Source organism: Takifugu flavidus, chromosome 17 (genome assembly GCF_003711565.1).
Source record: "Takifugu flavidus isolate HTHZ2018 chromosome 17, ASM371156v2, whole genome shotgun sequence".
Classification (NCBI taxonomy): Eukaryota; Metazoa; Chordata; class Actinopteri; order Tetraodontiformes; family Tetraodontidae; genus Takifugu; species Takifugu flavidus.
The window spans coordinates 2,847,987-2,873,808 of NC_079536.1; the positions used below are offsets into that span (position 1 = coordinate 2,847,987).

General features: G+C 50.2%; 1 protein-coding gene across 2 annotated transcripts in view; it reads left to right on the forward strand.

Moving 5' to 3' along the window:
- gpr158a (G protein-coupled receptor 158a) overlaps window positions 1-24,764 on the forward strand; it is a 29,018-nt gene extending 4,254 nt beyond the window's left edge. The window contains exons 2-12 of one of the 2 annotated variants that reach the window (XM_057013847.1): window positions 762-867; window positions 6,694-6,796; window positions 8,528-8,739; window positions 9,633-9,701; window positions 15,785-15,894; window positions 16,494-16,732; window positions 17,712-17,850; window positions 19,383-19,488; window positions 19,675-19,821; window positions 19,900-19,983; window positions 20,345-24,764. In XM_057013847.1, the coding sequence (XP_056869827.1) occupies window positions 762-867; window positions 6,694-6,796; window positions 8,528-8,739; window positions 9,633-9,701; window positions 15,785-15,894; window positions 16,494-16,732; window positions 17,712-17,850; window positions 19,383-19,488; window positions 19,675-19,821; window positions 19,900-19,983; window positions 20,345-22,171 (3,142 nt within the window). In that variant the 3' untranslated portion in view covers window positions 22,172-24,764. The remainder of the gene's footprint in view (window positions 1-761; window positions 868-6,693; window positions 6,797-8,527; window positions 8,740-9,632; window positions 9,702-15,784; window positions 15,895-16,493; window positions 16,733-17,711; window positions 17,851-19,382; window positions 19,489-19,674; window positions 19,822-19,899; window positions 19,984-20,344) is intronic. The other variant, XM_057013848.1, reaches the window with a different exon arrangement.
- Window positions 24,765-25,822: the final 1,058 nt, after the last annotated feature.

Below are 25,822 nucleotides of genomic sequence, written 5' to 3' on the forward strand. Positions count from 1 at the left end.
AATGCACACCCTCAGGGGGGAGGGGGGTCGGGGGGTCAGGGGTTAAGAGGTGAACTCGCAGCTAACGTTTGCTTGTATCTGAGACTGTTTTTCGCTCCTCCAACAGAATAAAATCACCTGAATTTCAGCTCCGCCTGATTAAACAGATGATTCACGAGTTTATTATTAGCTCCCATCAAACGGTGGGAGTCTGCGTCGGTCGGGGCCGTTCTGCCCGACTTTATTTAGCAGATTACGGAGGAGCCAGTTGGCGGTTCTGAGAGATGAGCAGGAGTGACCTTCAGAGTCTTCCAGGTCGCGGAGCTTCGGGGAGCTAAATAAGTGTAAATCCTCCTGCCCGGACCCTCCCAGCAAACACGGATCCTCGCCTTTGCTGAGCATTTTGCTGCGATCGATACGTCAGACTGAGCTCCGGGCAGCAGATGAATCTTCTGCCCCTTCCCCCGGGGTGCTGGGTCAGCCTGGCACGATTCTCCAGGGGGCGTCTCGGGAGGCGCCCTGGCCAGAAACTCCCTCTGGCTTGGGTCACTGCACTCTACATGATCCCCCGTTTTCAACTGTTAAAACAAAAAAAAAAGACGATTCATCGCTAACGATGCTAATAGTTGGTCCAACCAGTCATTTGGGACCACTTTGTCCACCAGTTCTACCACAGCGCTGCCTGATTATGGATCAGCCGTGTTCGGTTTCACAATGAATTGACCCCAAACTGTGTCGTGGTGCGGTTTCCCTCTCGGTGACACTGTCCTCCTGTCCTGCAGCGGCGTGGTGCGTGTGGACATTAGCCTCCAGGATGTGGACATCGACCAGTGCTCCTCTGACGGCTGGTTCGGAGGAACTCACCGGTGCAACACGACCACGATGGAGGTGAGTAGCAACATCTAAGCCGCGACCTGAGATGCTAAAACGCTTAGCTGATGCTGATCGTTTTGTTTGGACTGTTCGGAACAGCGCTGCTCTGCCCTCATTATTCTTTCATCCCATCGTTTTGTTCCTTCACAAGTCGCTGCTGTCTAGCTAGCAGCTAGCCTGGGTCCTGAGTGACTGTGGAGGTTCGTGATGTGATGGATGGCAGTGCGCCGCCATGAATAATTAACGCCTTTGTCTTTGCATTTCCACCTTCTGGGACCGTCGACCCCGGAGTGAGGAAAACATTGTTCTATAGATTTTTCGGCTGTCACACGGCACGGAGCCGACGCCAGAGCTCGTTAGCTTCACGCGTGCCCGTTAGCCAGTGGATGACGGGGATTTCGGCCAGAACCAGAGGCGCTACGCTGGTATCTGTTACTGCTAACAAAGCAGGTAAACGACAGCTGAAGCAGCAGCCCCACAGCTCTGCCGCTACAACAGGAAGCCCGACTGTGGCGCCGAGTCCACGCGGGCGCTAATGTGATAAAGCCAAATTGATAGGGATGCCCCATATTTACAGCCAGGGATTCATTTTGGTCCGTTGCTGTTTCTTTTTTTTTTTATTGTGTTGGTTTTACTCAGCAGTTTGTGGCTTAATTGGTTTCTTTGGGGCCATTCGGAGGGAAAAAAAACTCAGTAATTTTAGTTCTCAGACGCGGTGAAGAGCCTTTTCTTTGCCTCATTGTTGAAAAAAGGCTTAACGGTTTATTTTTGTAAACATTCGATGCAGTTTGTAGCTGTTGTTCTGCTCACATCGCTGAGGATATTTGTCAGAGGACCTTTAGTTCCCCAAAGGGTTCTGAAGGAACGGGTGGACCGGCTGTTCTGGGAGAGGATTCGAGATTTCAAGGCACCGAGGTGCCTCTTGCCCAGCCTCAGCTAGCATAGCGATAGCTGCCGTGCTCAGAGTGGAACCTCCTGCTCCTCCACGTCCAGGCGTCTGTTGTCTGCTGTGCCCCCGAGGTGGATCCAGGACACCTCACCTCAACCTCCGGAGCGCCTCGCTGTCCCGCGGAAGCAGGTGGAAGGACATTCTGGGCTCCTCCAACCCTAAACACAACCAGGTGGTGATGGAGGTCCTGCGGCGCGAAAGGTCACAACGGTCATAAACAAAGCCGGACGCTGCTGCTCCGGGGCACCGGAATCGGGACCAGGAATGTTGTAATCAACCGGAGGAGGACGCAGCGGGACGCAACCGGAAGGACGTCTCCAGCCTGGACGGAGGAGACCGATGAATAAAACAACGTCCAAACACTAAAAGCCTTTTGATGCTTTGATGTCCTCGGCCCCCCGTGCGCTTTAATTCTGCCTCCTTTGGAACGTGGATGATTCCGCAGATGATTCCGACCTTGGTCGTCCTGCCACCGTCAGCTATCGTCTCCATCGCACGCCGATTCATCCGCCACTGAATAAATAAACGCGTCCGTGTCGAACAACTGCCGCCGCCCTCCATTTCTCACCTTCTGCCTCGCTCTGCTTTTCTCGCCGCTCTGCCTTTTTTTCTCGTTTTTTTGCAGCGGAGCTGTTATAAACACGTCCTGGGAGGTGAGGATGCTAAAATAAGCTGGTCAGATGAGGCTGGTCAGGGAAATAAAACAAGTTTCTGCGTGATTTACGTCTTATTGTGTCTCCAGCAGTAATCTGTCCTCACAGCTGCCCGTTAGCTTGTTCCACTGTCTCGGCGACGAGGTCTTGTAGCTTGTTTACGGCCCGTTTTAGGGGCCGATGCCGTCGCGACAGGACGCCACAATCACGTCCTCCAGCCTGTTTCACTGTTGAGCCGTTAAAAACAAAGAAATTCCTAAAGGAGGACGTTTTTGTGAGGCTCTCTTTTTGTCTTTTGGTTTGTAGCAGTTCTTTTGACGGCCCGTTGGCGCGACGTTAGCAAGCTAACGGCAACATTCTGCAGCTGTTTTTACGGACATTGTTTTTCAGCTTCGTGGTAGGACCCATGTGGAGGTCTTGGCCCGTCCACCCAGGCTGAGAGGAGTGGGTCTGAGCGTCCCAGTTAGCTTAATTCCTCCCTTTTTCATGAAGCTAATAGCCAACTTACAATGACCTCAGCAAAAGTTGTGCTCGGTCATCAAAAGTGCAGATTCAAATTCAGCCTTTCATCACCTGGACACTGGTCAAGTGGTTCTGATGGGACCGGACGGAGTCTTTACACGCCAGACGCAGTTTACAAGAGAGAGAAAACTTTTCAAGATACGAAAATGGAACGTTCAGTTCTGTCGCGGTCGGAGCCAGAATCCAAAATATTGGAATATTTTTGAGCAGTTGCGACTTCCAGGACATTTTGTTGCCGCCAGTAAATGAAACTGGACGGATTTAAGAGCCAAGAGTGCGTCTCAACCAGCGTTCAAGCTAGCTCGTTGCTAGTGACGATGTTTGATGACTGTCCCGTTTCATTTTGGCTAACGCTGCCGAATTCCCAAACTTTGAGCGTCGCTGGTCTCCAGGCTCCGTCTTACATCAGTTCTGCTCAGCCCGCTAAAGCAAACACTGGGTCCAGGGAGGACGGCGGAGGAGTTGTCTGGGGACGCCTGAGATCAGATGTGAAGCGAGCGCAGCCTTATGCTCACAGAGGACGGGAATAGGCGGAGGAGGAGGGAGGCGCTGACAAAAAGATAAAGTGACAGTAGCTGGGTTTTAAAATAACCCTCCGTCACTTCAGCTTAGGTCTGATGAAGACGCTTACGTAATCCCAGCCTGCCCCGAGCCTCGGAGCGCCTCCGAATAGACCCGGTCAAGCTCGGACCTTCTCCGCATCCTCTCCATTTTGGGATCAAAAAGGCTGGTTTTGCGTGGTCATGTGACCCGAGGGCGAGCGGGGCCTGAGACACCGTTAGCGTATACGCACGGCCGGCCGTTGTAATGGAGAGAAACGTTCAAAAGGCAGGAATCAAAGACGCTTCGGACTCTTTAGTCTTCACTTCTAAGCAAGAAAGAACAAAGCACATCAAGCCCGACGGCGTCTCGGCGCCCGTCTGCGGGTTCCGTCTTGTGAACAAGAACACAGAGTATAAATGTCGGCCGCGACTGTGATTACGAGAGCAGCGGTCGTGTCTGAACACGCCTCGGCCTCGTGGCAGCGTTTAGCTCCCTGAAGGCCGCCGTGTTTATCTCGCCGCTTTCCGGGCTTTGGTCTTTGGACTGCGCCCAGATCGGAGCCCCAGGTGTCCCGGCAGCGCCGCTGCAGCTAACTCGGGCTAGTTGACCTCATTTAAAGGCCTGGCTGCGCTCGTCCTGCGCGTCCCTCCGTGCACACGCAGCCTCCCGGCGACTGCAGATGCTCTTTTGTCTGCAGCGACGGCAAAATTCTGCAGATCAACAAATCCGTCCAATGTGAAGTTCCGAGTAAATCTCCTGCTCGGCTCCGTTCTGTGGCTCCGCTCTGTAATTACTGGATGATGAGCTTTCCTCGAGGTGTGTGTTGAACTCCGTGTGATCATTACGACCTACAGAGGCCTATTAGTCCCTGGCTGGACGCAGCGCCGCACCAGACGAGCGTGGGCTCCTTTCAAAGGCAGGAAGTGGTCCTAATTAGCCCGCAGAATCGCCACTTCCTGGTTTCCTGCTCAGGTGGAGCACGCCTGGCCTCGACATCAATTAGTGCATCCCGGAGCTTTTGTTTTTTTTCCTGCTCTAATTCCCAGTTCGATGATGTCATAAAAAGGTGACGGAGGAAAAACGAAGTGACGGAACCCACGGAGCGGGTTTGGACGGTCGCAGCAACTTGGCTGGTGCTTGTGTCACTCGTTGGCATGGTTACGGGTGACTGAAGCACTTGAGCAAATGTCACTGACCGACGGCTCGGTTTAGAACGTGGTCTTTGGCGCCAGATGCGCCTTCGGCCGTGGTCAGGACCCGATGTGGGCTCTTACTGACGAAGATCCTCCCCGTGGACAGAGCTCCTGCTCCGGTCCACCTCTGCCCGGACTGAGGGAGGAACCGGAGCTTAGAATCCTCCCATTTGGGCCTGACGTGGGCCTTCTGACGCCGACCGGGTCAGAACTGCTCCACGTTTCACCTCAGATGGCGCCGAGGCAGCTTGGACCGCTGTCACGACGACACGAGCAGCGTCGCAGCGGACACGAAGGCAGCGACAGAGTCTGCGTTCGGTCTATTTTTGACTCCTGCAGCTCCGCTTCTTTCTTTTTTTTGGGTAAATACGCGGGAGCTGTCAGCGTGACGCACTGAAATAAAATAAAATAAATAAATAAAAGCAGCTCGCACAATTAGCACGGCGGAGTTTGAGTGATCGGCATCTTAAGCAGCTGGCGTGGGATCGTCAGCAGATCCCGCACACACACACACACGCACGCACGCACACCGAGCTGTAGGTGTTGCTAACGCATATCTGCGCGGGAAACGCAGCGTCGGTTCGCTTCTCAAGGTCTCGCCGGGCGAACGTCTATTTCTGGGGATGTCAGAGCTCGTCTGAAACACATTAGGCTCAATCACACGGGCCTAATTAACGATCAGTTCACGTTAATGTGATTGCTGGCAGGATGAGATATCCGCTATCAACATATCATCATCACATAGAATTAATAGCTTGTGTCATAAAGCAGGTCGCCGCTGGAGCCGCCGTTTGTTGTTTTATTGATGAAGCCTCTGAATATGGTCAGTGTGAGGCGATAAGAGAGCCTGGCATGGGGTTAGCTTGATGGGAGCGCGACGATTTGGCCATTTTTTTTGTTGATGACCCTCAGAACTTACCGACAAAATTACGTGACGACGATTCAAATGTCGGAGAAAAAGCGTTAATATCCAGATTTGGCAGCTAAAATGAGTTAACGACCTTAATTTGCTGCTTGGAAATGTGAAATAGTGTCAGAAAATGTGAACGTTGCTGCTGCTTGATGCGGTATAATGCTGGTTTATCCACTGAATATAGGAATAACTCAGAACAAAGGACCACAGCAGCTAGTGTGTGTGTGTGTGTGTGTGTGTGTGTGTGGCTGCTCCACCGCCCAACACCCTCCACATCTGTGCCCAGTCTGCAGAGCTGGCAGGAGTGGGACGCACCAGCGGAGCTATTTCTGGCTCTTCCTGATGCACATGCACCTGTCTCAGGTCGTGTGTGTGTGTGTGTGTGTGTGTGTGGACAGATGAGCAGTGACAGGCAGTATCTGCAGCATGCTCCACCTGTCCTGAGGACGACAAACACAGGAGCTCAGGTCCCTGACTCTGCCCCTCAGTATTAAAGCTGCAGTGTTTCAGACTCCAGCTAGCCGAACTGCGGCCCAAATAAATGATTCTGTCGGACTCTGTGAGTGAAGCTGGTCGATCTCTGTGTCCGGCCCGGCTAGACGAAGATAACCCTCCTGGCTAATTAGTATTGGACGTTGTCCGGTTGACCTTTGATGACACAAACCAAACAATCAATAAACAACTTGTCTGGCGGTAAAGCTAGCAGGAAACTGCTCGCCTGGTGATTGATGAAGGGAAGCTGACAGAAACCCCTCCACATGGTGCGGAAGGCGAGTATAGAACGGGGTATACGTGCACTTTAAAAGTGCTGTTTTGGTAATGTGAAGCGTAAATAAAGGTTCTTCCTCTACAGCGGTAATTTAGCGCCACTTTGAATGCTCGCCCGTCTCTTCACAGCAATTTGTTTGAGGAACTCGACAGCACTCGAGAGTTCATCGCTAATAATTGCCTGGTGAGGCTCGTGCGAGCGCGGCTCACCCGCGGACCCCGGCTCACCCTCCGCTCCAGCTGCCGCTCTGGTTCCAACTGTTTCATCCGTGCCCACGTTCTCCTCTGCTCTGTCCTCAGTGTCTGCCCATCCACGGTCACGGGTTCGTTCTGGACAAGTACAGCTGCCACTGCAAGACAGGGTTCTACCACCCCAGCAGACTCGCCGTCAACAGCTTCGCGAGTAAGTGTCGCCGTGTGTTTAGCTTAGAAAAGCTCACACTTGTCCCTTAAAGGTAGCTATAATCACAGCAGTTAGCGCTCATCGACTCAAGACAGGATCTGGCAGGAGGTTTTCTTCTGCCCCTATCTTTGCTGAAACTCCTCCCACTCATAGGAAGGAAGTAAAGTCACTTCCTTTAACGGTAGCTACAACCACACCTACACCTTCATTATCATGTATCTCAGGCTAATGCTAACCTCATTTAGCACAGTGTAAATCATTCTGAAGGGGAGATGGAAGGTTGTTGCTGAAACTCGGAATAGCTTTAGCAGCCGATCTCCAGGATTTAGGCCGGTCGGCGTTCTCCATCACGCTAAATTACATCGTCACTTTCTGGTAATGAAAAAGCAAACATGTTAGCGCCCTGTCGAGGAGCTGCAGCACCTGGGGAGGCTAATCAGGTTGGAAGGAAATATCTTCCTGACGGTGGCGACTTTTCCTGCTTTATTTCTGTCGACGGTGTTAATTAAAAATGGCTTCTGCTGCCCCAGAACCCCAGCGGACCTCACCGGGCCTCCATCACTCTAATACCTTCATTTTGCTTCTCTTTCACTTCTGTTTCCTCCCAGTCCACCTGCCGCCCCCATTACTGCTCTCGGTTTAACTGTTTCTCCTCGTTAGCATGTTTACGCGTACGCCGATAACAAGCCCGTTAATCCACGAGGGGACGTCTCCGACACAGAAAGAGAGCACGGCTCGTTCCCCTTTGTCTCCCAGTAAGCCTCCATCCTCTTCACAAATTCACCATGACCCCCGGCGCCAGGCGGCGGGCGGGGATCGGACCATCCGGAGCTGGAGGAGGTGACTCACTGGTGCAGAGATAAGTGCTTCTTTTGAAGGGATCACTGATGTGCGGAGTCATAGCCAGCTTCTTTTTAAAGGGAAAATCCCTGCAAATCTCTGAGACAATGGCTGTTTTCACCAACCGCCGCTCCAGCTCGCCGTTCTTTATCTGTCCGCCCATACGCTCGTATTCCCGGGGCTTTTGCACCAGCTGCTAGCTTCTTGGGTTTTACCTGATTTTACCATGCAGGGATTTTAACGCGCAGAGAGTTTCCGTCTGCGACCAAACTCCTCAGGCCAACGCCGAAACTCTGACGTTGTCCTTTATTTGCGTGAAGCCTCTTTTCCTGAATGACGGACAGAGCGAGGCGTCGATGAATCCTCGTGAGGTCGAGGAAGGACGCACGCAGACACACGTCCTTCTGTCACACAAGTTCAGTTTCCAGATGCTTTGATTCCCGATTCAGCCGAGGGAGAAAACTGCGATCGTTCCAAAAAGACCTTCTAGAAGACGTTAACGATTATTATTTTACAGCTGAACTAGCGAGAGCGATCCAGTTGTTTGTTTGGTTTTTTGGTTAGAAATGTAGCACATTAGCATTACATTACTGACAGTTACTGACCATTCTGAGCTGACACGTTCTCACATTTATTGCCTGAATTTTGGAAACATGCTGAGGTTTTTTTTGACTACTTTATGCATTAGGCTAAGCTAACAAGTTCAACCTTCTAGCCTTGCTGTTATTGGTTGAATAAGAGTCCAGCAGCTAGACGAATTTATCCATTTGGTTCATAATAGTGAGAGTAAGCTAGTTCCAATTTAGCATTCGCCAACCTCTTTCCAAACGAAAACACACAGAAATGAGGACTTTGTTCTTTCTCCTGTTGTTTTTTCCTCCTGAAAATAAGGAACAGCTGCAGAAAGTGGCCCAAACGCTGACGAGGGGTCTTCCAGCGACTGCCTGCCCTGTCAGCAGGGCTGTGCCTACTGCAAGGACGACACCCCCTGCGTGGCGCAGGAGGATGGCGCTCTCCGCCTGGCTGTTCTGTCCTTCCAGTGCCTCTGCCTGCTCGCCATCCTCCTCAGCATGGTCCTCGTCTACCACTTTCGCAGGAACAAGGTACGAGCAGCCGCCGACGTCAGTTAGCAATAAGAAAACGCGCCGATCGCTCAGGTCAAGAGTCCAAATCTGCCAGAAGGTCAAAGATTTTAAGGTGTTTCGCCTCGCGCGACCATCTGGGTGCTTCCTGACCGGCAGTGGCCATCAAAGCTGGAAAGGCGGCGTGTTTGAAGTGGCATCAAAGAGGTCAGACACGTCATCTGATTCAGCATCGCGGACCTGCAGTGTGTTCTTGTTCTTGCTACTCTTCTTCTTACATCTCTTCTGAGCTGAGCCCAGCTCACTCCTCTGGATGAAGATGAAACTTGTGGATCCTCGGGGGCTTTGTCGTAATGATGTAATCCTCATTTATGTAATCCCCGTTAATCTCACCAGAACGACTTTAAGGTCTTTCGCTACTTTCACAGCTCTGCACGGACTTTATGGTCATTAAAAATGTTGTGTTTTCACAGCATCAAACATGCTTTCTCCTCTTATAACGCACCCCCCTCCCCCCCAGCATCAGTGAGAAAAGTGTTGAAATGTCCGACACAAGAGGTGCTTGCGAAGCTCCCGAGATGCTCTAAAAGGTCCCTGGGGCGCCGCTGCTTTCATGTTTCAAATAAGAAAGCTCCTCTTCCCCTTTCAGACCATCTATTGTGGCTTTTTTAGCCTCCAGAAACATTAGCGTCATTTAAAAATGGCCTTGTGTCCATCTTCTAGATGAAAAACATCACTGCAACAGTTTTGATCCTGATATTTCAGGGACAGAAGTCAAACTGGGGGGGCATAAGGAGACCTTTTTCATGCTGGAAACTAGACGTTAGAGGGACAGAAAAGTGTCACAATTATACAAACGTGTGTAGAAATGGTGTAAAAGAACAACATTTTTCTTTGGGGTTTCTTCCTGACAGAGTATCAGAGCATCTGGGCTGGTCTTGCTGGAGGCAATTCTGTGTGGAGCTCTGCTTCTCTACTTCCCGGTAAGTGGAAAACAACCGTGTGTGTGTGTGTGTGTGTGTGTGTGTGTGCACATTTTCGAACTCCTGGAGGTGTTTGCCCTTAATTCTTCTACTTTGCACCTCTGAGCTGAAAACAGCAGTTTCCTCCTTTCCAGAAGGTCGACATTCAGCCTGACCTTCACTCCGTCATCTGAGCTGCTGGTCTCAAACTGCCGGCCCGCGGGCCGCTTCCGGCCCACCGACCCCCTCGTTGCGGACCCACACTGTTTGCAAGGACAAACATCCCAACATTGCTAAAAGTTGGGCATTTGAATCAAAACGCTTTTACCTTTTTATTTTTTATTTTTTGCAATCCTCTGTAAGCTAGCATGAACAACAACGTTGAGCCGTGTAACTCAGTCATAAACCAGTCTCATCTGGCATCAGTTGTATAACGTCCTTGGTTTGGGCTCCTGGGATAGCTCATTATTGCTTCGGGATGACCAGACTCACACCAACGCATCATCAATTCACACAAGTCTGCCTTTATATCCTCCACTCGACCATGTGGGGCATCGGCTAATTGCAATTTACTCACAATCGCATGCAGCTATATGCTTAGCCGAGCAACACGGAGCAAATGTAATTAAAGGCGACTGATTTAGAGCCGGCTAATCAATCCAATTTGCCGCGCTGAGGTCCGGGAAAGTAATAACGTTTGAAACGTGCACAGTGAGAGCGCACGGGGAGTCTGGATGAACTGGAGATGATCGTCCTGGAAGCAGCTAAAAATAGACCCGTGTCGAAGAGGGAAGTTAACTTGTCGGCTGCAGAGATGAGTGTTTCTAAAGTTGGACTCTGATTGTCTTGTCCTGATCATATTAAAACATCATCTCTCTGCACGGTTCTGCTCCATTGATCTCCCTGTTGACGCCCCCCCCCAACCCCACCCACCGTCCCAGAAGGGTGAGACGCATCACCTCCGTCTAAATATAGAATGCAAATATTCATCCGCCTCCTCTGTTTTCAGTATTTCTGCTCCTGTTAAACATCTCCTCCTCCTTTGTGGCTCCCCGAGGAACACGTAGAATAACTCCTCCGTTCCCCCGGTTGAAATGAAAGGGGGTGGGTGGGGGGGTGTGAAGATGCGAAATTAAGGGGATCTATTTCTGTCTGGCTCCTGAGATGAGAGGACACGCCTGTGTGATTCACGATATGATCCCGGATTAGCTCGCTGGGTGTCGGACTCTCTGCTGGGGGGTCTCAGATTAAGGCACTGACCCCACCCCCGCTCGTCTCCTCCTGTAAGGAGCGTTGGGTCGTGGCGCTGCTGCCCCCTCTGGTTGTCGGTGTCATTGAAATATGTAACTGGGTCCCAGTCGCCTGCTATTGTCCCAGTTGTTGAAGCCTTACGGATGTAGGACAACACCAGAGCTAATTTCGTATGCGGCAGACACCAACATGCGCGTTGCCGTAGCAACCAGAAAAACCAAATGAAGGAATCTTCTGGAGGGTCGGGAGACTCTTGGAGAAAATGTGTTGTTTGATGATCTCCTTCTGTCTCTCTGTCTTGACTTCCTCTTCTTCTCCTTCCTGCCAACACTTTGAGGTCGGCACGATTCCGACGGAGATGTAGGAATGTGTCCAGGAGAACTTAGAATCGCCTCACTTCCTGTTTATAATGCCGCCAACACTTTGAGAATTCGCTTTTTGCCGCTCGTATCGGCAACCAGGAGCTCCTTGTCTTCAATCCGGTCATCATTAGCTGCCATTAGTTGCTCTGCAGTTTGTGGGCGGAGCAACACGAGGCTAATTACCGGAGCCTCGGCGTCTCTCTCTTACTCTGCTCTGCCTTCCATCCGAGCTTCTCCGACACTTCAAATCGGACTTAAGCGAATCAAGAGGGCGGCTGTTTGCATTTCCAGACCTCCCATTTCACCCAGTTGCACTGCTGAAAAGAGCCTCAGCGTCCATGCTGGTCGTCTGTCTGTCCTCTACGACGTGATATTTCACTCTTCTGCCAGTTTTTTTGGGTTCTTCTTCTTGGAACATGTCCCAGGATCTAAAGTGGTGATGAGGAGCAAAGGGAATTGTGGGAGACAAGAAGCAGCTAGTCTGGTCTTGATGGTGCAGAGGCCAGGCTGGATGTAATTTACACCCGGCTCACCTCTGGGAGTGGCAGCAGGGGAGAGAACCATTACGTCCCTCCAGAAAGCTAGCCTACCCGCCTTGCGGGAAGTGTCAGTTTTCATATAAAAACGGATCCATTGATATTACAACACCATCACGCCTCCCCCACTCCTCCCCCCGCTCTGTCACTGAGTTCTGTTGATGAGAAGAAAAAAGATCCATCCCGTTCTCTGCTGATGTGGATACACAGAATTCAATCTCTGTTAGCAGGAAGCTGAAGAAAGGCGGGATAGCAAGAGGCTAATATTTTAGCTACAGCTGCCACGACTGTTTATGGGATGTGTTGATGTCACATCGCTGAAATATGATTTGGTCTTTTTAATTTAACTTAGTGCTCATTAGCATGGAGTCGCTCTTAAAACCGTCGCCGCCAACTGTGGCGATAATTCAGCGTTCAGAGCATTTTAAAATTACAAGCATCACAATAAAACGGTCTGATGTGCTGACGGGGTCTTTTTTCAATTCTAAAACTGGATTTATTAGCAAATGTTTGCAGAATTCTAAGCTAGGTGATTCAACGGAAATGCAAAACTCAAGCGAGAAGGTGTTTTCTTTAGCATAAATTCGACATTTTGACAATAGCGCTAAATTAGCCAACAGAAGAGCAAACAGAGGTAGCTAAAATAAGGTTGAAACAATGTTACTGAGCAATGCTTGTATAATTTTGATAAAAAATAAATGAAAAAGAGCACAAAATTGTTTCGTTTAAAACTCGTTTTACTGCCACCAAGTGGCCAAAATCGTCACTTCAGATCTTGAAGATGATCTTTTTTAGGTTTCATCCTTTAATATTGGGAACATCTACTGATGGAAAATGTTGCCAGACGGTATTTTTGCTGCCTGTCAGCTGATTTGTCTTCGTTGAAGGAAAGTCTGACGTCCTCTCTGATCGATACCCTACAGGACTCTGACCTTCACGGGAACGCTGATCAATCCCCGGAGCTTCCGCCTCAGCGTGCTCGCCACCATTTGCATTTTTATTGTTTAGACATCGTGAGTTAATTACACAGTGCTGCTTTTGTCGCCGACCGTATTAGTCTAATTAAAGAATCCTCCCACTTTGTTTTTAAAGTGGTATTTTGCTCTGTTTTCCTCGTTGGATGGAGGAGCTAATTATCCGAAGCGGTCTAGCACAAAATTGTTTGATGCATCCAGTCGGGAGTCATATTGTGGTTGTGGGCACACGTGGAGTCTTAGGGGACCTTAGAGTGCCATTGTTTAGGAATTTAGATGCTAGTTAACACTAGAGGAGTCTGTTTCATGGACTAACCCACAGCATATCCCAGTTAAAGGGTTATTCTGAGGTCTCGGTAAGCTTAAACAAATACCCGGTCTCATCGACCGACTCGCCAAGTATATGTACGACTGAGATGCGAATTTATTTTCTCACTCAAGAACACTGCTTTCAAGAAAAGTTCTGTTTAACCTCAGAGTTGCTTAGTAAAATCCATTTGTGTGGATCCTCGAGGGTTCCCACCGATGGTGCCTTGCTGATGCGGTGGAATAATGCAAATGTGTCAACGGCAACGTGAGATTTGAAACCGCACCAGAAATGTTTTAAAAAGTTCGAATTCTTGTGAGGGGCACAGTTTGATCTCTGGAAGGCTAGCTAAGCTAAAGGCCAAGTTGCGCTTTGGTAGCCTAGGTAACAGCGGGGATTTATATAATTTGTCTTTACTTCATATGCTAACAAGTAGCGGTGAAAATGAATTTCTTGCCGATTCTGGTTGCATTCATAAACTGCCTTTGCATAAATGTGGTGTGAATCCAGTAGAGAACAACAGGGCGCATCAGCTGGTGGTCCCTTTGTGAGCAGCTGCCCCCCTTTTATTTTTGACCTTCTGGTCATAGTTTTCAAATTGCGCCTTTAATGTCACAAGGGCAACGGGTTGGACGGAAACAGAGACACCAGAGGCAGAACTGTAGCAGCTCGGTGATTTATCGTAGAAAAGTCAGAAAAGTGCAGGCAAAGGTCAGGACCAGAAAAATCCCAGCACAATCACAGACCCAATATAACAAGTCCCCCCCCCCCCCCAAGCTAAGAAAAGTTCCACTTTCTTGAAATCTAACCGAAAGTCAGTTCGCTTCAGGGGTATTTGTTAGATAACGAGCTTTCTAGTTACTTCCAGAAACTTTTTTTTGTGTCTTTGACAGCTCAGGTTTGCTTCTCAGCTAATTTGCTCCACACACACGTCGTAGAAACTTAAGCAGAGATCGTTAAAGAATGCAAAACAAATTTTTTTAAAAAGTGCTGTGGGATGTTAGCGGCGCTTACTCAGCATTTCAAGAAGCCTGAAGAACTGAGGCTAACAGGGAGAGACGCTAAAGAGTAGTAAGTGCGTTAATAACTGTCTCCTCTATATTGATGTCCATTAGATACGTACACTGGACACACACACACACACACACACACACACACACACATTCGGGAATAACATCTGATCTCCTTCCTCTCCCACGACGCTGAATCTTAGCTTCCCAGCACTTAGCATTGATTATTTATTGCAGGTTTCAAAAGGAGGGCAGAATCTGATCTTACTGGTTTTAAGAGAAACCTGCCAGAGGTTCAAGGCCAGTCTCCTCCCAGTAAGAACACTAATGGGAAATGCTTTTGTTGTTCATCTATGCTTTGTGCCCTGTCATCAGAGGGTGACGGCAATAGAATAGGAATGCTTATTCTTGCCAGAAAATGAGAGTGCTGGTTGGATTTAACCTTTCAGGTGGGTCTTATCAGATGACCTGGAGCAGACAGGCGGTTCATTTTACAGTTTGCAGAATATTCACACACATTTTTGTCATCTGACTCTTGGAAAAGCTCAAATTTACTCTTAAACCTAAAACTAAATAAATGACCAAGCTTTGTGCTTTGGTCTGGATCTTCTTTTTCTGTGTCAGCTTTGTTCTCATGCAGAACAAAGACACATTTCAAACAAAGAAAAAACCAACGTACCTTTACAGAATTTTGTTAGCAATGGTCTTCTCATTGCTAACTATCTTTGCTGTATTTGAGCTTGCGTGTTTTTTTTAAACCTTGATTCAACTGGAGGTAGTGGTTACCCCCCTCCCCCCCACCTCCTCCTCCCTGGGGGGGCAACGCAACACCTTCTTGCCTCATTACAGACGTAGCCTCCGACCGGCACGTGTCCGAGATCCGGCTGCTAGCTTGTGTGTTGGGAGGGCAGTCACGTTGTGCCGCGCTGCGTTTTGTCTCGTTTTCCTGCTGCCCTTTTCCGTCCCGGCGGACCGAGCGTACGTCAGTCTGCTCCTCTGCGTCCGCTCCGTCTAAAACGACATCGCCGTGTTTTATCGGTGTTCTCTGTTACCTCACTGATGGCTGAGTCTGATGCTGCCAGTGACCCGTGCGCCTCCTGATGACCCCCCACGGGGGTCCTGGGTGTCCCTCGACTGACTCGAACCTAGCGAGCAGAAACCTCCACATGCCTGCGTCTCCCGCGCCGCCTGAGGGAACGTAATAACGCCTGTGCTAATCCGATTAACATTAACAATCCCACAGGGGAAATCTCTGCACATCTGCAGCTGACAGATAATTACGCAGGCTCACATGTTTGTTCCCTTTCCGTGCGTTTGGCACTTGTTTTGTTTTTGGAGAACCATCAGAGAGGTTTGCTATGTTGTTTGGACGGCCACCATCTTGTGTCAGGGGCTACGTCCCACCACGTCCCTCGCTGGTTTAACCCCAAAGTTTTGCTGATGTGCGTCTAGGCTGGAATTATTTTTTTATGGGCGGGGCTCCTGCAGTAGTTTCCATGGGGGGGGGGGGGGTAGGGGGTAGGGGTGGAGCTACTTTTCGATGTATAGGCGATTCGGAATTGGACCAAGAAGCCCTCCTGGACTTTGACCAGGAAGCCGAGTCTTCGCTCGTGTGGCTTGTTGCGCGGACTGTTTTAGTGATCTCTCGTATTTCTCTCTTGCAGGTGGGAATTTTATACTTCCAGCCGAGCGTTTTCCGCTGCATCCTGCTGCGATGGGTGAGACTGCTGGGCTTCGCAACCGTCTACGGGACGCTGACGCTGAAACTCTACAGGTGCGACACAAAACGGACCCCATAAACATCCGTCATCTGTCCCCCGGAACGCCGGGAATGCACCGATTACATCTATACCCCTGTAAAAGTCAAAGGCCTGTATGTGTGTGTGTGTGTGTGTGTGTGTGTGTGTGTGTGATGGGGGGATTTTCTCCATCTGTAACTCAGTCATGAATTTAAACCTGAAGACATGAAGACAAATGAGATCGGGGGGGGGTCGTCTAATGAGACAGGGGTGTTTAAAGAAGCCGCTCATCGGAGGGTCTTTTTTCTCCACCAAGGCTGTCAAAAAGGCCTAATGAAGAAGCTGGCGCGGCGGATGTGTCCGGAGTCCAGTCGGCGTGGAGCGCTGATCAATTTTTGATGGGGGGGGGGGAGGGGGGCTCATTAGAGTGCGACGCGGCGGACACTTCATCAATGCGCGTGAAGGGCAGAGCCTAAGAATAGCGGAGGTGGATCCCTCACAGCCGTCGTTCATGTCTGTGGACTTACAACAACGATGAAAGGGTTTTGGGGGCGGGGCCAACAGAGTGGCGTTAGCCTCAGATCACAGAGGAGATGGATGTTTAAGAGTGATCCATTCCCCGCTGCCCCCACAGGGTCCTGAAGGTCTTCCTGTCCCGCACGGCCCAGAGGATCCCCTACATGACCAGCTGGCGAGTCCTGCGTCTCCTGGGCATCATCCTGCTGATTGTCTGCTGGTTCCTGGTGGCCTGGACGTCGGCCGTCTGCGAGCACCCCGACAGGAAGTCGGCTCTCATCGACGTGGGCTACACGCCGGACGGGCTGCAGTTCAGCATGTGCCTGCTGGACCGCTGGGACTACATGATGGCCGTCGGTAAGAACCGCCTCTGCGGCCCCCGCGCCAGCCTGGGAAGTGAGTTGTGCGAGGTACCCCTGGCGTGAAATCAAGAAGTAATTTGTCAGGCGCGGTGGAGTTCAGAGGGAGTGAGGAAGGTGAAGGATGGGGGAGGCTCTCTGCCTCCATCTGCATTTGGCAACCCTCCTGAACGTCGGCGTTAATCTCCGCTTGGCTCTCTGATGCTCGGCGGCGTTGCACGGAGGAGAAATGAAAGCCGCTGGGAGGGGTTCGGCATCACGCGTTCAGGACGCCAAATGCTGTTTTACATCTGCTGACTCAGGCTCCATGAGAGGCAAAAACACGGTCCCTTCTCAGAAAACAGATGGCCCCCCTGCTGGGCGCTTACGCACCGCTACCGTAGGCTGACGGCAGGCTTCTTCCCCGGGTAAATATAGCCGCAGCCGTGATGTCACATCCTGCTGATGGATGAGGAGCACACCCAGATGCTGTAAATCTCATTAATTTGGAGAAATGTACCTGGAAACACTCAGCCGGGGGGGGGGGGGGGGGCTCATTAGGACTCTTTCTGGGGGAAGTGTTGGAGACAAACCAGGAGATGTTTGGCAGAACAAATCTGCAGCTCCAGCATCCAAATGACGTTTCTGTCAATCTGCATGGACCAATATTTCACGTGAACCACTTCCAGAACCAGGAGAGGGAAGAATCTTTGTTTTCCACCTGCTGAACATCCTGATACAAAAGCTCCTAAAGGTGCAGCTTTGCCCCGAGTGGCTGGTTGATTCCTTGGTGTTAATGTGACTCGCCTGCGGCCTCCCGGCGTGTTTGTCACTCTGGCGTTCGCTGCCTTGGAGACGCTACATGTGGCTGCCATGGTGCTGTTCAGGGATTTGGCCCATGTCTAGAGACTTCATCAGCCGCTAGCAGCTGCTAGCAACAGCTGCTAGCAACAGCTGCTAGCTCCAAGTTCTAACAGTTCATCCTCGTCTCTCCACAGCCGAGTTCCTCTTCCTGCTGTGGTCCGTGTACCTGTGTTACGCCGTGCGCACGGTGCCGTCGGCGTTCCACGAACCTCGATACATGGCCATCGCCGTTCACAACGAACTGGTCCTGTCGGCCATCTTCTACATCATCAGGTAAAAGCCCCGCCCCTTCACGTAGAAGCCCCTCCCTCAACATCAGTGTTCACGCTACTGACATTCACATTGGTGAGAGGAGGCGGTTCAGGAATGTGATCATGGCGCCCCCTGGATGTGTCAGAATTTAAACGTTACTTTGTGGATTTGTGCTTGAAAACAGACTTTAAAACTAAAACAAGCTGTTTGTAATGTTGTGGAGGAATTGTCTCTCTCGCTCTGCTCCCAGCTTTTTATAAATGAGATGTTTCAGCCGCCGCCGCGGTTCGTGGCCCGGGATCTGTGTAATTGAGAGCTCCGCTCCATCACATTATTCACTAATGAAGCGCGTCATTGTGATTTATTGTTCCGTCTAGACGGAGCCAACAGTCCGAGGCATCTGCGGCAATATTCTGGCCATCGTTTAAGATTCACCGTTGCAAAAATCTTCACCAATTCCAGGCAACATTCGTAGAAAATGACCATTTTTGAGAGAAACATCTGTCATAATTTAGTGGAGTCCCGGGTGTCGTCTCTGACCAGCTGCCACTGGAGACGGCAGAGTGCGCCGGGGCTTGTTAGCGACATCTGACGTCCATTGGTTTTGCCCTCCGAGCCTGATCCCACGGCGGCCAGTTAAAGCCGCCTCTCGGATTTTATCCAGGTGTGAGCTGGAAGCCGAGAAGAAAAAGGAGCGAAGCGATAGCTGGAGGTGGAGGCGTGAGCGAAGACAGAAGGTTGAGAACGGCGCCATTATTAAATCCTCGTCTGCGTAGAAGACGTGAACGAGGGTGGACTTCAAAGCTCCGGGACCTTTTATATGGTGGACCTTTGTTCGTGCCTGTTAGCGATTACCGCAGTAACTGTTCCGTAATTAGCTGTCTACCAACTTCAGCCGTGTAATGATCCCGTTAGATGGCTTTTTTCCTGAATAGCGACGTTCTAGCGGATGAAATTAGCATCCGACAGAAAATACCTTCATTTACTTCACTCACACAAGGTCTCACTCCGCTGAAAAGCCCGTTAGCTCGTTTCACATAAAAGCCCGGAGCCGCTTCTGGCCATCCTATTGTTTCTGCCAGTAATGATCTCATTTCTTGCTAACTGCGGCTCCGCAGTCGGCCCAGTGTGTTACCGCCTGTTGTATAAATAGGACAAATCTGGTGACCAGATCAAGGTCAACCGCTTCATTGTGAGTCCATTTGCAGTAATGAGTAATATCTTGCTTCCTTGCTGGTATGAAAGATCAGCCAAGTGGAACATTAATGGGATGGTGTGGAGCCGACGCCAGGACAGGCGGCGTGGCCGCTCAGCATCACATACGCGGCTCCCCACGTGAATCCAAAAGGTTTACGGAGGGAGCATCCGGGGGTTTTCTGCACTGCCCTTGTGAAGACGTTCAAGATGTTTGCATTTAAGGAAATTAGCAATTCAGCTTCCTAGAAAGGTCCTAAAGTCAAGAAATAAGTCAGAAACTTCTGCTCAAAGCCTTCTCAGAGCGCTAAGGAACCTAGAAAAACCTGATTTCTCACCTCTGTGCTCCCTTCTGACAGGTTCACTTTGGTCCAGGAGCTCCATCCTGACTGGATGCTGCTGCTGTTCTTCACCCACACACACTTGACAGTTACAGTCACGTTGGGGCTGCTGCTCATCCCGAAGGTAAACGTCACAGCTTCACGTGCCTCTGCCATCAGGATTAATCTGATTTTAGCCTAAGCTGGAAGATTTTAGCCTTAGTCTGGAGTCCACCCATGGTTTTATGCGCACAAAGCCAACAAAGCTACACACGAGGTCAGATACTTCACGCTGAAGACGTGACGAACCTTGTTTGTGGATCTTCACCAGTTCCTCTTTGCCGGCACCCAAATGCGAGACGATATTGCCTCCGAGGCCTATGAGGACGAGCTGGACATGGGACGCTCCGGGTCCTACCTCAACAGCAGCATCACGTCGGCGTGGAGCGAGCACAGCCTGGACCCCGAGGACATCCGGGTGCGTGGCGTTTTAACTCTCCTTGAAATCCTTTCAAATCCTCCGACGATACTGAGCCGTGGCAGTTTTTTATTGCAGACCCCTGACGAAATGGGCCACCTCAGTTCTAGTAATGGCTGTGGCGTAAGGTCTTGCAACAGCCTTTGGGAAAAACGTACCAACGTGAGCAGAGATTTCTGTTTGTCTGTTAGAGCTGAAGAAGTCTCTCTACTGAAAGATTTGGGTCTTTTTTGGAGGGGTGAACCACGAGTGGAAGCTTTACGACTGTAATCGCAGGAACAAATTGGACTCCAGAGCTTAGAGGCTGTTTCAGACCTAACATTTACGCTCAAGAGACTGTCCTGTCTTTTATTTTCAGCAAGCATGATCTATCATTAGTGCAGGCATCTGTAGTGGCGTGTGATGGATTGGTACTGCATGTTCTCTGTGCAGTAGACTGTCGGCTTCTTTTGTTGTCGTTTCTTGGTTCGAGTTGAGGTTATCTGTATTCCCGAACTGATCACTCTGCAACTGTTGTGTACAGGAGGAGCTGAAGAAGCTCTACTCCCAGCTGGAGGTTTACAAGAGGAAGAAGATGCTGGCAAACAACCCTCATCTCCCCAAGAAACGCAGCTCCAAAAAGGGTTTGGGTCGCTCGCTGATGAGGCGCATTACTGAGATCCCAGAGTCGGTGCATCGGCAATGTAGCCGCGAGGACAAGGAGGCCGGGGAACACGCCAGCAACCGTAACAGCATCTGCGCCCTGAAGAAGAACCCATTCGATCCAACGCACGCAGGCAAACCCGCAAAGGAGGAGACGCTGAAGAGCAAGGTGTTCTCGCTCAAGAAGTCCCACAGCAGCTACGATCACGTCCGGGACCAGCGCGAAGACTCCGACAGCTCAGCGACGGACAAGATGGAGGTGGCCACTGCCGAGGGCTCCCTCTTAGACACACTCATGGGCAAGAAAGTGGTGAAGAAATCCAGCGAGAACATAAGTGCTCCGAGCGAGTCCACAGAGTCGGTTCCTTTGGTCTGCAAGTCGGCCAGCGCACATAACCTCTCTGCGGACAAGAAACCGATCCATGGCAGAGCGTCCATGCTGCAGAAGTCCCTCAGCGTCATTGCTAGTGCCAAAGAGAAGACTTTAGGTTTGACAGCAAAAGCCCAAAGCTCAGAAGATAGTAACAAGAAGAGCCAGCCAAAGAGCAAAGACCCCAGAGCCAGCGTAGAACCTGATTATGAAGCCCCGCCCAAGACGCTTGTTAGCCAGGTGGTTGAGGGTAAACAGAACATGACGAAGGGCAGGATGGTGAAACAGCTGGCGACTGGCAACCAGCCAACCTGCTCCGATCTGGTCAAGGGAAAGGACCTTTACGATCTCTCAGAGGTTTGTCCTTGGGAAGTGGAGGATCTCCCAACTCCATCTGAAAACAAGGTCCAAAAGCACGTGTCCATAGCACCAAAAGAAACCACCACAGTCCATGGAGGTAGCACCAAAGGAAGCAAAGCTCAGCAGCACAAACAGAAAGGTTCCGATCAGTCTCCATCTATCGGGCGCCATTCAGCCGAAGCCCAGAAGACGGCCGCTGCGCGAGCTGAAGTGTGTCCGTGGGAAGACGAGAACAAAAGTCAAGGCAGTCAAGCGGATCCCTCAAAGCAACAGACCCTCATCCAGGCGAGCAGACCCACCACGACCCAGCAACCTCAACCTGCCACAGACACCTTTAAAACCAGCCGCGTAGAGGTGTGTCCGTGGGACTTTCAAGAACCTCAGAAGACGGTAGAGCAGAGAAAAGGTACCTCTCCTGTGGAGGCAAAAGCTCGGAGCGTCCTTACGGACCCGTCCAGACCAGGAGGGTCCCTGCAGCTCCAACCTGCAAGAGCTGATGTGTGTCCCTGGGAATATGACAACACCACCGTGTCTCCAAACTCTGGACAGAGGACACCAAGTCCCTCTCAGGCCTCCAAAGCTAAGGAAGCTCCCTCAAAAAAGAAGGAGTCCCCTTCAAGAACAGCTGAGAAAGAGAAACCGAAAGAGGCAGAGGAGGAGAAGAGTAGAACAAAGGCAAAGGACAAGAGTAAACCTAAGGAGAAGTGCCAACAGAAACTGGCGGAGGTGTGCCCGTGGGATGTGGAGAGCGATCAGGAAATGCTCGTGGTGGAAAAAAGAAGAAGCGCCAACGTGGGAGCAGCCAAAGCAAAGCCGGTGGACGTGTGCCCCTGGGACTTCCAGGAGACGCCAGATAAAAAGGACAAAGTGGGGAAGCAGAGCGATCCAAACCCTGCCAGCGGGGTCCCCGGCGCCGCCAAAAAGGCAGACGTTTGTCCTTGGGACTTTGAGGACAGCACATCGAGCAAGAAGGCATGACGCTGAGCTGAAACGGAGCCGTCGGCAGAGACATCGACGTGTCGCGTTTCAGTCGGAAATCTTAGAGATTACCTTTGAATATCAGTGCGGTGACCCGGAAGAAAAAGCTGATCCAGTTCCACAAGTTGCCTTCCTTTCTGAGGTTCTGTTCCCTCTTTTACTCTTTTGAAAATACAGAAAAATCAAAATGTACAAAAAAAAAAAAAACCCCACAAACAAGGTGGTGACGAGCATTCCGGATTATAGCAGGAAAATCCTGAGATCTGACCAATTATGCAACTTTTTGCTTCAGCCTTTGCTGAAAACCTGCAGACATCCCATCCTGTATTCCCGTTCTTGTTCCTTTTCCTTAGTTAACGTCACCCTCAACGGAGGAGCTTGTGAAATTCCGATAAGGGAAGGAGGAAAAGCGCGAGGAGAAGCCAAAGAACAGGAAAAAAGATCTGGTAGCCTTGAGGCGGCACTATATTCCTTTAGGCCGACTCTTGACACGCAGGGAAGGACTAAACCAGGAAGTCTGTTTCTAGCACTTTAGTCAGCTCCATAAATGAAGAAAATGCCCTCCTTCCCATCCATTTAATCCTCTTTCCAACCTTACAGCATGATGTCACAGGAGGTATCTCCCCGACCAAACTTGATGCACCCTTTTTGGTCCAGATCTGTTTAATTGTAGTTCTCGGCAGAGCGGAACGCCGAGATGTACTATATGTGCCTAATACCTAGAATTGTCTTTATCGTTGTGGAGTGAAGCGCGTGGCTTCGTCTTCAGAACCGTGACTATATAGCATGCGAGGTCAGAGGTCGGAGGAGGCGGGCCTTTCCCGTTTGTTTACTTTAATATATACTAGAGGCTCTTCTTTTCCTGATTTAATATGTTCAAGCACTCATTTGGGGTCGTAAACATGTGAGAGCAGCATTAACGGGGATGTCCAAAAAAAAGCTCCTATACACTGTAAAAAGTAGAAAATATTTGAAGAACTTTGCACCAGCTTTGGTTTTTTTTAAAATTTCCGCATGTATTCTTTTGGGCTTGCGTTAGCTAACTATAATCCCCAGACATCTTAGCTTCTCTTGGCGGACACGGCCCTTACATCAGGCTAACCGTTGTTTCAGATGAGTGTGGTTGTTCCTGTGCTGAGAATCCATCAGTAATAACGCATGTTTGCCCCACGTCCCTCCTCCCGATGCTAATATAGGCAAATGTCCTGTGGGTTACTCAAGCTGATCGTTTTAGAATTAGCCTTAGCGACGTGGTTACCAATCCATAACCTATTAAACCCTTTGAAGGTTTTCATTTGTTAAGTGTTTTGTATCAAAATGTCTGAATATGCGTCTGAGTCCTCGACTTTGAGCTCAATCATCAGAAAAGCATCCGCTAACTTTAAATTAGCGAGCGTCCGTCACGCGCTCTGCTAATGCAGAAACTTACCAGGGGAACGCTACTGACATGCTAATAAAGCTTTGCATGTGTCTTCAGGTCGGCTGCTCATTGGGCAACAGCACAGATCCAAAAACAAGACATAATTTGCGTATTTCCGCGCGTATTTTTAGCTATCCTGATTAGTAAGCTAATCAAAGAGATCCTCTTACTTCCTGTCCGACCCCAGCCGCCCAGTCTCCACCAACCATGTGCGACATCACTGACTCTTCACGACGGCGCCGGTGTTTATGACACGTTTGTGGGATGTTTCCTCCTCCGCCAACAGCTGCACGTTGTCCCTCTCCTGCCTCCTGTGAATCACTGCCACGCTCGATTTTACTACCCTGGATGACGACCCGTGCAGTTTAACGCAAGCCCCTGTTTTTTTTTTAGATTCGATTATTCATTCTTTTTTTTTTGCCGCTAATGTCGACTGTGTGTGTTTGAGGTCCAGTAGTCGGAGCACAAAGTAAAGATCACAGAAGATTACACTTATACACTTATAGCTGAACGCAATATCTCACCAATATACGGCAGAATATATCACATCCCCCATCCGGCTGCTGTTCGCCAGCTGTAGCGTCCCTCCGTGTGTTAACGTGTGTGTGTGTGTGTGTGTGTTTCCATGGTATTTCAGCTGTACCATCAGTGACAGTCTGGGCCTCACGAGGTGTCAAAACCATTGTTGTTGTCCCATCTAGACGGTGTCCCGTAGCTCTTCATCCAAGGGTCAGGTCTTTGTTCTCTCGGCTTCCATTCAAACCCGGGGTCTCTCTCCCTCCCTCCCTCTCTCTCTCTCTCTCTCTCTTTCATCCAATGGCAAATACAACCACTGCTGTTGCTTTTACTCCTACTCGATGCTGTAACGTCGTAAATCTCGTGGCTTCTGCATGAATTCAAGAAAAAAAAAAAAAAGTAGGACCAATGTTTCACTGCCCTTGATAGAAGAAAAAAAGATAAAAATATTGATCTTTTATGGACTGTTACAAGTTGTATAGTGAGTGATCCCGTCCCTAATCCACTGTATTATGTGCTTGTTATGACTATTGCTCTCTGACAAGCTTATAGCATCGGCATATATTGGAATATTTGGTAGATTTATATTGTGTAATATTGTGATAGCATGTATATAAAAGATACCTCCTCTGCAATAAATATTTATATGAAAACAAAGCTGGCGCTCGCTCTTTTCTTCCACCTGCTTCCAAAACGCTTCTCAGACCGTCGGCGCGCTCGCCCGCGACCTTGAAGCGGCGACCATTTTCCCTCCGTTTTCCGCTTCTGCATCCCTGATCATTCCGGGAATTCGGCGTGAGGCAGTCCCATGATGCATTGGTGCTTAGTAATCAGGTTTGTATGCTTATATTACACGTGGACACGCTGTGGGAGGCGCCGCTAAAAGCCCCGCGGCTGCTCTGCCCCGAGCACGGCCTAGCGACTCTTGCTTTTAACGCTGCTGGACAAAAATCAAGACAGATGTTGCCTCCAGACTCCTGAAAAACAAAAGGCTAAACGTGGAATTGTTGGTTGTCGGAGCTGAGTCAATACAGATTCGCTCTCTTTCGAGCGTGGCAGCGAGGCCGGCGGAGGAGCGGCGTCTGAGGCAAACGCGTTAGCAACGATTCTTGGTTACAAGAGCACTCTGAGCCTTTTTCGATAAATTGGAGATCAATACGGTGCCGGCGAGGAGCTAAAATAGACCGGCAGCAGAGGAGCAACGGCTACTGTACCTGAGGAGCGATCTGTGCTAGCAGCTAGGTACAGGAGGACGGAGAAGACCAGGGAATCCTGGGAAAAAGGCTGTTTTATAGCGATTTGGGGATTTTAGAGCGAACACGTCCGTGTCTCTAGGACCAGCAGTCCTTGGGTGGTCTCCTTCCTGACCTCATCTTAAGTTGCAAACTGTTGCGGACGTGAACGTTGCATGTTAGCTGTTTAAAAAAAAAGCTCATATTTGGTGTCTGGTTGTGGTTCCTCCAGCAAAATCGGCCCTCTTGTCACATCTGTAATACCACAACAAGGCGGTTGCCAAACTTGTCCATCCCCCGCCCGAGCTTCTGGTGGACGGTCGCGGCTGTCGCCGTGCGCCTGATTTTGGACGCTTCCTACGGAGCAGCGCAGGATCATTTCAAACCTGGGACGGCGAACATGATGTGAAGCGGGAGGAAGAGGAGGAGGAGGAGATGAGAGGCACTGCCGCTGAGTCATTTTTGTCTCCGGTGCAGGGACAG